The following is a 13,494-nucleotide window of genomic DNA, read 5'->3' as shown; positions in this document are numbered from 1 at the left end:
TTTTATCAATGGACCTAGAGTAGGGTTACCAGGTATCATGGTCACAGTCGTGGTCGTGGTCATGGGATTCTTCATCAGCGTTACTGAAGACATAAGAGGTGGATGATGAGGAGGAGAGGTATGGTAGATATTTTAATGTCGAAGGAATGGTGTTAAGGTTAGAGATAACAGAGTCTAAGTCACAGTCATCATCCAAGTGTAGGGAGTCCTAAATGCGACACTTGAGAGAACCGAACATCATGTTGGGTTCATGCATCAACAAATGAAGAAAATTGGTTGAGGCTCCACAACTATCATCATCAATTAGGAAAGTTTCCACCTTGCCATCACTATCACAGGTGAATTCCGACATAATGGCACACGAAGTAGTTCGTTCGTTGAGCCTATGGATAGGCATCAATGGAAACAACTTCCCAATTTCCCAGAAGTTAGGAATTAAATTGAATATTGACATATTTATGTGACACATGGTGGGCCCTTCTGCGACAAGAAAAGATATGACATCCACATCTCGTCTAGGCTAATGGTTCAAGCCTCAAGTTCCCTTCTTTGAACAAATCTAGGAACCTTTCTTTCATATGCTCTGGGTACATTTGGTTGTTGTGGAAATTCCACATGGTAGTATTATCCATGATTTTTTTATGCTCACACATTAATTTCTTAGGAAAATTGTCCACCAGAGGCTTTAGATGCATTCCAGCCACAACTGCAGATACAAAGTCCTTTTTTTCATGCACAGACACAACATCAAACACTAGAAGAGAATGGTGTGAAACCAGAGCTCTCCCACATTCACTGCATGTGATGAGATGGTTTACCCCTTCTTGGTTATAGGCCATAGGAACTTCCTTGACCATAGTTGCTGCATATGCTTCCAAACTATAAGCAACAAACATATCAGATCAAGAACACTTGGTACCTTCATAATCAATACCAAGCCCTCCTCCAATGTCACTGATCTTCATATTGGTGCCCAACTTAACAAAATCACAGTATATATACATCACTTCACTCACACGATCATTAAGAACTAAATGCATGGGATCTAAGACATACTATGTAAAAGAAGAAGCTCGAGACAATCCAACATCCCCAATTTCTACAATTTCCAAATGATGCCAACAATTTCCAAACTCGTGAGCCCAAATTTTCCCTTCTCACTAGATTTGGTGCCGAAATTGCCACCATGTTTGGTCCTTAAGTTGGCTCAAACCCCAATAACAGCCCTCACGGTTAACTTGCATTTCACACTAAGAACCAAATCCAGTTCTTCTTCTTGCTCCAACACAATAATGCAATTAAAATTCAGGGGCATGGTAGTAAGCACCAAAGAAATATATTCTTCATATTTGTATCCATTACAGACAAGCAAATCTTTAAGGCTTGATTTACTCATGGAACCCATGGCTAGCAACGACTCTAGTTTTGACCTAGCTTCAAGCCAAAATTCATAGGGCTTCCCAAACTCCACAATGTTCTCCACAACATATTGATATTGATTGCATATGTATTGTATAATCAAAGGTTGATTGTAGAGATTCCAGCCTGTGCTTCAGCACATCAAGAAACCTAATAATAAGAAGTGCTGACATTCCCAGCCCTCCCAAATATTTGGAACCAACCACCTTCTTGATGATCTTCATCACATTGAGGTTGATAACCTTGTTCATGACATTGAGGTCGATAACCTCGTTCATCACATTGAGATGATAACCATGAGGTCGAACTGTTGGAAATATTGAGAGGGGGGTGAATCAATATTTCTTACTTTTTAATTTTTCTAGTGATTGCCAAAAGCATATATAGATATGTATATGTATACACAGAACACAGAAATCAACAGCTAATTAATGCTTTTATTAAAACTCAAGACAGTGCAATGAAATAAATACAATATAAGTATATATTTGATTGTGAATAGTTGCCAAGCTCCAACTTGGACTTTAGTGAGGCTCCAACCTCCAGAGCACCAGCTCTGTTTTGCAGTGGTTCTGCACTTAGGAGCACCTACCCCTAATGACTTTAGTCCTGTTCAATTCTGAGGCTCCAACCTCTTGGGCTCCAACCCAATCTTGGTATAAACTGGTATGCTGCTACACTCTATTCAGCTGAAGTTCTCTCACTCCTACTCTCTTGCCTCTGCTGCTTCTACAGCCTCCACTGCTTCTGCTACCTCTTCTGCCTCTGCTGCTTCTGCTACCTCACACTCTAGTTCTTCACCACAACAACAGCACCAACAGTTCTCTTTTTCTACTGTTTTGTACATTCCCATGCCTATGTCCATTCGTTTCTGCTTTCTCGCTGTCTCTTTGGCTTCCTCCTCGCCTGCTTCAGCTTCCTCACCACTGGCTTGTCTGTCGCTATAGCTTGCTCTATCTCATCATGCTCATAGGACACATTAATTCATAACAGAGTGCTAAATAATCCACGGAGAACACATCTTCCCAATTAAAACTGTAACAGCGCTCCTTTCGACAATGATTGTGGGCATGCACAGAGTTCAACTTCATTTAACGGATAGCCACATCCAATCGCAATCGATTTCGCCATGAATCACCTAATTTACCTGATGTTCAGCCTTCTAAAACCATCGGACACAACCATCGTAAGCCTTTCGGCTTAAAACCACCCCGCAAGCAAAAACATGGTTACACAGGAAAATACATGAAAAACAGGCGAGAAACACTAATGGTGGATTTCAAATTTAGTTTACCCACTTATATACCTGTATCGGGTCCATAACTCCATCGCAATCGGTGATTCATGACTCCCGAGGGTCCTTTATATATCAGACCCATGACTCCGCCGATGGTCGACGGCCAATCCTCCACTGCTCCGATGGATCGGATGCGATATGGTATTAAACGATGTTTTAATGTTTAATCGGGTCCACATGCTTTATCACAATCGACACTTCTAATCGGACAACCGTATGTGTAGCATTGCAATGGGTGGATGGGATATGATATTAAGCAGCAGTTGATAACCCCTTTGGGTCCATGCGTAATCGCAATCGGAGGTTGACCTTGGCGGAGGTCCGATGCGATATCGCTATCGGCGATCGCAAGTCGCACAGGGTCAGGGCTTGACGTTAACGCAGACTACTCCATTTTTGCGATGCGGTATTAGGTGTCGGACCCGATATGACGAACCGCTCCCGTGTAATAAATTTCAAGTCCGGTTTCCACCTCTGATAGTGTAACGGCATATATACGTGAGATTTGGCCTTCGATAGTGTATTGTCAGGGATCTACAGTTTCCCCGCCGATAGTGTTAAGGTCGCTCCCGATAGTGTTTAAATGCATGCATATATATATTGTTCCATTGTTTTTACTTTGTTTATATATATATATATATATATATATATATATATATATATATATATTGCTCTTATGAACCTTACTCTTGGCATATGCGATATGCGATAGCTCTACTCGTCTGATAGAGTACTCCTTTAGCATTGTTGCTCCAATAGATGTTACTTGCATGCATATAAGCTCTCCAATGACTTATTTGCATGCCTCCATTGGCTATGTCTGCTCTTTGCGCTGTTTGCTCCTCTTGGCTCTGATAACTCTGTGTGCTCCTCTTGGCTCTGTCTCCTCCTCTTGGCTCTGTCTACTCCTTGCATATTTCCATATTGACATCAATGACAATCTGTGTCCAACAATCTCCCCCTTTATTATTGATGGCAATATTCTTCTGCTCTCTCCCCCTTTGACATCAATGGCAAAGGAAGGCATATGGACTCCCCCTGTCAAACTGCTCCCCCTGTCCTGCTACATCTTTATGAATGAACTTGAGTGATGATAAAGAAATAACCCCCATCCTTTGACGCGGATGTTTGAAATGCTTCTCGAGGAAGAGGTTTTGTGAAAATATCAGTTATCTACTCCTTAGTACTGATAATTTATAAGTTAATTAATTTTTATGATTTTTTGTAATTTAATAATTTGAAATGTATCATAAATAAGTGTTTTGATGTTTATCATAAATAAAAAAAAATTATGTTTATCATAAATTTATGTTTATATTTTATTAGTGTTTACTAAATATTTAATTTATATAGGTAAATTAATTATTATTAAAAAATCATAAAAACTTACCTAAAAAATAAAAAACATGAAAATAATTTAACAAAAATTATAACTAAGATTAATGAAAAAAAATTGAGTTATATGGAGTTATTGAAAATTCAAACAATATAACCAATAAAAAATGCAAGATGGAACAAGAAATAGTGATGAATATAAAATGCCATATTGCATCAATGCCTTTTCGAGAGAGAAATACTCCTATCACCCTTACGGGAACAAATCTCCTCTCCTCCTATGTGCATCTATTCACTTGCTTAACGCATGTATCGTTTACCCCTTCTCTGGGATTCACCTCCTCTAGGGAGTTGGAGCTTACTTATATGGGTGGGGATTGTTTGTAACGAAGGGCAGGCTTATTTTCTATAATAAAACAACGGATTGCAATGTAGGAAATGGCTTAGGATTCATGACCTTAGCCCATTGAATTCGATATAAGGTTGCAAAGTCTCTCAATTCTAGCTGATACATTTCCAAAATTTTCTCCACTATTTTGTTTGTGGCCCCTTTTCTTTGACCAAAAAAATGGAATCCAACACTGATGTTGCTCAACACGAATCTCTCGACACACAGTTTGATGTTTAATGTGCCAAAAGAGTTATTGGGAGACAAGCCTCAAGCCTACATTCCTAAAATGGTTTTCATTGGCCCTTGTCACTATTGGAGATCTAAGATCCATGATATGGACCGCTACACGCTGGAAACTTTGCTTGCAGATTTCAGAAAAAAATGATTGGGAAGTCTAGAAAAGTTTTAGTCAGGAATTTAAAGAATATGATTGGGAATTCAAGAGATGTTATCACAACTTCATCGAATATAAGGAAGAAACCTTAGCATGGATCATGCCTCCGGATGCCATTTTCCTTCTTGAGTGTTTGAAATTTTGACCAAAGCTTCTACTTTGACGTCAAATTGCTAGGACGTGTCTTAGATCTGACTGGCACCAATTCCTTCTACAACTATGTTCTCAGAGATTTGATGATGCTCGAAAATCAAATGCCACTTTTCCTAATGAAAACAATTTTGGAGTTGGAGTTAGGTTCTGAAGCCAAGGCAGAGGAGAGGCTCTCCAGCCTGTTGTGTCTAATGGTTCAAGAACTATTACCTTTCAGTTTCAAGTTTCCAGAGACTGGAAATATTTGTATCAAAGAAAGGTGGCACATGTTGGAGGAGTTTCAATTTCATGAAGGAAAGGATACTCCTTATCCAGCGGACATGTCAACCATTACTCCAACTCTAATTGAGGAAAAATATGATTCACTTGATCTAGCGAATAGTTTAACCATTAAAGAAGCCTTCAGTATGCCTTATCAAATTCCCTCTTCTATGAACATTTGCGTCGCTCAATTTCTCACATTGTTACTTCAACGAGCGTTGAACTGGAAGCCTGCAATTTTTGATGAAGTTTCCCTTTCTTCTTATACGCCTGAAAAAGATGTCGTGGGAATTGAGGAAGAATCATCTGTTAAGATTATAAAACCCTCTCCACATGAATTGAATATTCCTTCTGTGGTTGATTTACAGTTGGCGGGAGTGAAATTCTCTCCTACTGATGGCCATATCAGCACAATAAAATATGATGAGAAAATGACCATACTTTACCTCCATAGAGTAAATTTAGACAGTAACACAGAGGTTATCCTGAGAAATATGGTGGCATTCAAAGCTTCTGTTGCGCCTGGTGCCTTGAGTTGTTGTAGACAGTCATAACAATAACAAACTTAATATAATTGCCTATGATGATCCGACGATGAAAATATTTTTATTTGTCTAAAACATCAAATCAACAGTGCAAGATAGTACACTATGAAACATAAGGGAGTTCAGTTCAGACAGAAACACCTTATGGCATAAAAATTGCCTTGCAATTTCACATCACAAAAAGTACATCCTAATTGTTAGACTATGAATTCACAAAGTGTGAGACATCAATTGCAATGTCTTGACATCTGACATGATATAAATTAACAAACTCTTTAATATATTAAATTGTATCTTTTATTAAATGATATAAACTAACAAACACTTCAATCTATGTTATTTCACATCCAATGGAGCAACGTACTTCCACGTCATTCATAAGTTGGTTGTTATTAGGGGCTATGTATTCTACGAGAAAGAGATCCCTATATTGAAGGGAAAAACTTTGGAAGACCTGAAGTTGACACTAACATTGCAACAATATTCCCAAAGTATAATGAGTAGCAGGTCAAGACACGATGCAGTGTGTGGTTTCCAAGATTCCAAGTAGCCTTGTTTATAACTAGGGGACTAGGTTTGTATGCATTCCATATTCGTTGTAAGGGGCAATATTCAATTATTATATGATAAATTTAGTGTTGATGGATAAGTTTTGTCCATGAATGCGGGGTTTTTGAATATTGGAACACTTCAGGTCTCGGTGTTTCTCATTTTTGGCCCTCTCCTGCACTTTGGTCTTTCGGTACATCTGGAGTATTGTCCCAACTAAGGTTATCCACACTTCCTATCCCACATGAGACCATATCATGGCTTATGATCTGGCCAATGTCCTAGAGGTTTCCCCCCTCATCCTGGCGGAACATGTTTAACATCCTTACATCTGATTTTTTTCATGATGTCATAATTTTCCTCATAGATATCTAAATCCTTTACTGTATCATTTGTAACCAATTGAAAACATTTTTCCAGATACCATATGCCTCTGTGGATTGAAATCCTTAAGATTGTCTTCCCTACATCACAAAAAGACCATAGATCATGTCTAGATACCACTAATTAATCAACACTCTAGCAGAAGTGGATAGACACTTTCACCATTTCCAAACCTTGCAAAAATTTTGGTTTCAGATGTTGTAATCGATGGTGAACGTTCTTGGGATGTTTTTTTTGTTGTTGTTGTTGCACGAGATGATACTTCCACTTTATTTCATAGATGCACTTTGGGTCCTTCTTTCATAGAATGTAACTAGAGATGAAAGGGTATATGTGTCGTGGGTGCTACGTGTTGACCATTTTTGCACTTGATGGGACTTGGACCCTTGTGGAATCCTTCCCAAGGTATTTTTTAAACTTGTACTTTTCATCTCTATCAACCATATGTACCAGCTGGGGATTTCATCTACCTCCTTAGCATACCTACCTCTCACACCTATACCTTTCTACCTACTCTACCCCTTCACATTGGATTGGTCACCCTACCCCATTGATTCCACCTAGGGGACTATGGACCTATCATATATTTTCATATCAAACAACTCAGAACATGAGGCATTCATCAGAGCCACTTTGGAGGTTGAATTAGCACATCCAACTGGCCCTTCTCTGACACTACAGATAGCTAAGCGAAATTCCCATCTCTCTCCCCATTCGGTCACCCATATGTCAACAGAGAGACATGCAGCATCATTACTACCGAATACGAAGAATAATCTAATACAGTTGGCTAAGGGGGGCCTTCCAATTGCCTCACATGTGGAACTACCACACCTTTTGAACTGCCATGACTCCACTTGGGCTTCTAATACGAGACATCAACACCATGGGATCAAAACATCTCCTTAGACACAATTTCTAAGCTTTGGGTATGATTTCCTCTTGGACCAGGTGATCAGCCTATAGAAAAGAGAACTTGTGGGGCGTTGTTACTACTCTGGTTTACAGGAAGAAGAGATGCGTACATCGATTTCAACACAGTGGAAAGCATTCCTTGGTTACACTCCTACAGTCAGAAAACTTGTGAACTCGTGCTTCATCGTCCACTTCTTACACTAGGAGGACCTGGAAAAAATCCTCAAATTGTCGTGTTTTCGAGAATGTGGTGTTTTGTCACTTCAACCCTGGTATGTTAGTTTTAACCCTCTTAGGGACACCCCTCACAATAATTTGATTTGGGTGAAGCTTCCTGGACTTCCCATTGAATTATGGACCAAAAGGGTGTTTATAGACATTGGAAATGAAATTGGTAAATTCATATATGTGGATCCAAAGTGCTTAGGGGCTAGGGACAAAATGGTAGTTTAGATTTTGATAGAATGTGGCTTCACTGGGGACCTTCCTACACATATAGATCTGGTTTGGGACAAAATCCATATACATCAGAGACTGGATTTTTGGTGTATACCATTTCGATGTTTAATTTTCCACCATATAGGTCTTCTTATGGCACAATTCTCTCAAAGACATTGGAACAAAGGCGTTGTGGGTGGTGGGGCTCGGGTTTATGATGGTGTTGGACGGTACCCTATAGAACATCATGGATGAGGTATTGATGTACAAAGTCGAATATTTCTCACAGATCGACAACAGTTTTTAGGTACCTCTCTGTTGACGGTGTTGGACCCACCAATATGTCAAGGAGATCTCCCCGGTAATAAGTCCCAACTAGACCTCAAATTGTTTGGAGTAGGATTCCCAATAGTGCATAGTAAAGTAGCACCTTCGCTGCGGTAGTGCACAAAGGTAAGTAATATAGCTTTGGCTATAAGAAAGTGTGTGACCTTGCGGTGAGTCAAGTGAGATTCATGGGGGTTATTCCACACAGAGGGGAAAAGGAAGTGTGTCCCTTAGAAGCCTGTAATTGTACGCAGCCTGAAAGGAACACACGAGCAGAAAGACATCACAAGCTAGAAAGTAGAATAGTCCAAAAACCAAAGTGATGGGTTAATCTAACAACACATCTTCAACAAGATTTGTACAATCATATACAAAATAGTTCATACACAAATGGATAAGTTAAATAGCATACATTTTTAAAGCAATGAGAATAGTCCAACTACAATAACAACATATGCATGAAAACATGTTGGCTTAGTTATGTTATTATTAAGTGAAAGTTCCATCCATACCTAGACCATTGACAACCACTATCCCCAATAGTGGACCATTACAGTCAGCACCACCTACTCCTCCAAAGAAGTATACTTGCTCTACGTTGTGGAGAATCCAAGGCTCATCACAATACTCTCCAAGCCTTCTCTAAGCAATGCGTTGACAAAATATTGGCTTCCAGAACCCTATACTATGAGTAATGAGGTTCTATTTATAACGAAGGGTGGGGTGACCCTTGACATTCCTCTTTCTAACTTTGGTGAGGGAACCTGCATCTATTCACTCTCATCCTCACTTCTTGGTTGTTCTGGCTTATCAACCTGTATTGGCATTTTTTTCTCTATTATTGCACCTTGACTTTTTTCTTATCATGTTTTTTCTTCTCAACTATTTTTCTTTCTTAGACTCTTGTTCTTCTTGCTAAGATCTCAGTTCTTCTACCTGCAAGCTCAAATTTTCTCTCTGCCTTCGCTCTGTTGTCTATGTCCTTTTCTTCCTTTTTCTTCTGCTATCAAAGTTGTCTGCATGAAGATTGATCTGCTTTCACTCTACAGCTTTGTTCTCCCTTTATTATGTCAGCAATTTTCTCCTTCCCTGATCCTGTACTGGATGCTACTTTCGACCATTATTGTTGGTCTTGTTGCCATGTTAGTGTTGATTCCTTTTCTATAAACAGTTGGGAATCTACATATATTAGCAAGTAAATTGGCCCTTGCTCAACTGCTTCCTGAGTATTTCTTTCAGTGGTCACTCTTGAAACAAATCTCTTTGGTGCCATGGTACAATGACTGCTAGAGAGAAGTGCTTCATGAGTGTGGTACCTGTGGGACAGAAAGGACACTCATGGCAAGCAAACATTAGCTCTTACAAATCTAACTTTACAACATGATCAAGCAACAACCAAAGCATCTAATGAGAGCAATTGCGCAATTTTAATTGACAAGGGTGATTGACTGACTGTGGGAACTACACACTGCACAGTCCTAGTAATTAGTGTGTAAGCTTGATGAATGGAACTATGCAATGCACAGTTCAGTATAGGACAAGGCTTGGTAGAGACTGTGCATTATGAAGTTTCAATGACCAAGGTGGGAGGCTGGCTCCTGGAACTGCATAGTGCATAGTTCGATCCAACCCGCGATAGGCTCGTGCATTTCTAGAAGCCATGGCAGTGGTCTTGAGCTCTCAAATTGCGCATTCCATGTAGTGAGATGTGAGATCCAGGTAAGAGGAGGCAAGACCTGTTCATAGGGAGTGTGCAAAAAAGAAAATCTGAATGATGATGTAAGCATGAGTACATATCTGACTAAGTGTATATGTATGCATGTAAAACAAGTGCAAAAATAAATTAAACAGAAGGAACATAGAGCATTTGAAGGGAGTCACCACAACGGCAACCCTTCATGCAAAAACGGAAAAAACTCATGCAACACTTGAGACCCCTGATGACCCCTCCACTCTCTGCCTCCTTGATGGCCCCTGTGAATTTGGCTCCTCTACCACATCCTAACCTGCTGAAGACTCTTCAGAATCCCTCATGTCCTACAACCTCCCCTCCCCACAGATCCCCACCATCCCCCCAGTGCCTTGTATCATCCCCCATGAACTCGGTGGAAAATGACATAGAATTTCTGCTTGTGAACCCGACATTTGACCTGAAAGCCCTTTCTATACAATGGGAATGTCCTCATACCTCATTGACCATTAGCCATTATTCATGTTTTATTTGTGGTAAACCAATTATTCTGGTTTTTACCATGTTTTATTTGTAGAAATTAAGTAAAATGGTTGTCATTTTCCGTGATATAAATAGACTATAATTTGCAAACTGTGCCCTCTGCTTCAATTAAAGACTATAATTTGCAATCTCTGCCTTGTGCTTCAATTAAAGACTATATTAATTAATTTAACTTAAAATTAAATTGTTCAAATTTTTACTTTCATAATGGCGTTTTTTATTGAATTGGGGAAAATACAATTTTTATTCAGTTTTCCAGCGATATGGCGAAAATACAATTTTTATTCAGTTTTCCAGCGATATGATGAAAATACAATTTTTATTCAATTTTCCAACTATATTGCGGAAATAATATCGTTGGAAATACAATTCAAATTTCCAATTCAAATTCCAGCTAGTTGACTCATGAAGAAAAACCCAAGAGTTACACGGCCGACTCATGAAGAAAAACCCAAGAGTTGAAAATAAAGCTCCGTCCACCCCATTTAAATATGTATATATCACCACTACGATTGAATTGGTGCCGCACTCTCACGATTGAGTTGTATATCACCACTCAAGGAGTTGATTAGGTTGAAACAGGTTGTGCGAAGGAAGAGTTGATTACATTGCAAAATCGATAAATCTACCACAACCAAACCAAAAGATCAAAACATCAGTGGTGGGTTTTGAATATTTTTATTTCGATTGAATCGATTTTCTGCCGTGAGACTCACAGAAATGGCAGTTGTTAAAGTCCAACCCATAGAACAACACGTAGTTGTTAATGGCAGTAACAGTAACAGTAACAGTAAGGAAGTTATTACTAATGGGGGCAGCGAGAAAGCGAATGAATCAGTACGGCCCAAATCTCTGTATGTGGGGGATCTGGAGCCCAATGTTAGCGACGCCCAGATTCAGGAACTTTTCCAGCAGGTTGGCCCGGTGGTCAGTGTTCGCATCTGTAGAGATGCCATGACCAAGACTTCTCTGGGATATGGCTATGTCAATTACAGCACTGCTGAAGATGCCACAGAGGCTTTACGCAGCTTGAATTTTACACCCCTTAATGGAAAGCCTATTCGGATAATGTACTCACACCGTGACCCCACTATCCGCAAGTGTGGGTCGGCAAACATATTTATTAAAAATCTTCACAAAGCAGTAGACAATCAAACCCTCTATCACAAATTCTCTGTGTTCGGACCCATTCTTTCTTCCAAAATTGCAACAGATGCATCAGGGCAATCTAAAGGATATGGATTTGTGCATTTTGAGCAAGACGAAGCAGCGCAAGATGCAATTAAATGTATGAATGGTACTTTGATAAATGACAGTCACATTTATGTTGGCCCATTTATGAAAAAGGAAGAGAGAGAACAAACGAAGCTGGCGAAAAAGAAGGATAGAGAACAAATGAAAAAAGAACCAGAGCTAGAGCCAGAGCCGGAGCAACAAACAAATGGAAAAGGCAAGTTTAAAAATGTTTTTGTGAACAATTTATCAGAGTCCATGAATGATGAAGATTTAAGGAAATACTTTGATGAGTATGGAACAATTATCAGTGTGGTAGTGATGAGAGATGCAGCAGGGAAGTCAAAGTGTTTTGGATTTGTCAATTTTGAGAATGTCGATGATGCAGCAAAGTGCATTGAGAGTTTAAATGGAAAGAAAATTGAATGTCGATGATGCAGCAAAGTGCGTTGAGAGTTTAAATGGAAAGAAAATTGATGGCAAAGAATGGTACGTCGGAAAAGCACTGAAGAAATATGAATTGAGACAACAATCTGGAACGAATCTTTATTTAAAACATTTGGATGATAGCATAGATGATAACAAATTGAGAGAAATGTTTTCTATTTATGGCACAATCACCTCATGCAAGATAATGAGGGATTTTCATGGACATAGTAAAGGTTTAGGATTTGTCTCATTTTCATCACCTGATCATGCATCCCGAGCTTTGGTAGAAATGAATAAGAAAGTTGTCCTGGGTAGGCCTCTTTATGTTGCTTTGGCTCAACAAAAAGACGAGAGAAGAGCAAAGCTACAGTCTCACTTCTCCCAACAAAAAGAGGAGAGAAGAGAAAAACTACTCCACCATTATTTGTCCTCAACACTTTTATTTTATTCTCTATCTAATTCTCCTACAAAGCCTCAAATTCTTTAAACCTATCAAAGAATCTAGATTTCTTTGTGAGGAAATATCCATGTATTCCTCAAGAATTCATCTATAAATGAAAGGTAGTACACAAATTTACCCAATGATGGAACCAAAATAGGTCCAAACACATAACTATGCACTAGTTGTAGTATTCCCTCTTCCCTCTTAGCACCAGAGAATATCACCCAATTATGCTTATAAACAATGTTCATAGAAATAAAAATCTAGAGAGAAATTAGACATACCTTATACCATACCATTATCATGTAATACTTGAAGGCCATTCTCTCCAATATGTAACAATCTTTGATGTCACGTCACAGTCTTTTCTCTAGAGACTACATGAGTTTTTCCTTCTTCTCCATTCTCAAGAACACTTGAACTCTTGCATCCATTACTAATATCTCTTCCTGGAAGCTTATACATAGTTCCAATATGAACTCCCCTCCGCAATACCATTGCTCTTCTAACCGATCTACAAGTATCCTTCTCAAACACTATTCTTACACCTGCATCCCTCATATTGCTAACAATAATCCTAGAATGTGAAAAACACTAGGGAGTGTTCTAATCCTTCCACCCATGATCTTAAACTTGACTTTTCCTCCTCTTATGGTTCTAGTTTTCGAGTCATCTCCTAAGAAAACATCACCACCATCATATTTTTCATACTCATAGAACCACTCTCTATGGGGAGTCATATGAAAGGA

The 13,494-nt window shown here is 39.1% G+C and overlaps 1 protein-coding gene and 2 pseudogenes across 1 annotated transcript; 2 read left to right on the top strand and 1 right to left on the bottom strand.

The window, feature by feature from the left end:
• Nucleotides 1-208: 208 nt before the first annotated feature.
• LOC149246863 (arginine decarboxylase-like) lies at nt 209-1,697 on the bottom strand (annotated as a pseudogene).
• Nucleotides 1,698-5,105: 3,408 nt separating this feature from the next.
• LOC149246862 (putative UPF0481 protein At3g02645) lies at nt 5,106-5,804 on the top strand. The gene has a single exon (XM_089442697.1). It carries the CDS (start codon nt 5,106-5,108, stop codon nt 5,802-5,804), a length of 699 nt encoding a protein of 232 aa, XP_089298823.1.
• Nucleotides 5,805-11,361: 5,557 nt separating this feature from the next.
• LOC149246861 (polyadenylate-binding protein 8 pseudogene) lies at nt 11,362-12,790 on the top strand (annotated as a pseudogene).
• The last annotated feature ends 704 nt before the right edge of the window (nt 12,791-13,494 follow it).

Source organism: Pinus tabuliformis, chromosome 7 (genome assembly GCF_031772625.1).
Source record: "Pinus tabuliformis cultivar Carrire ecotype Pingquan chromosome 7, CPIR1, whole genome shotgun sequence".
NCBI lineage: Eukaryota > Viridiplantae > Streptophyta > Pinopsida > Pinales > Pinaceae > Pinus > Pinus tabuliformis.
The sequence above is the reverse complement of the archived record's forward strand: the minus strand, read 5'-3'. Positions and strand labels throughout refer to the sequence as shown.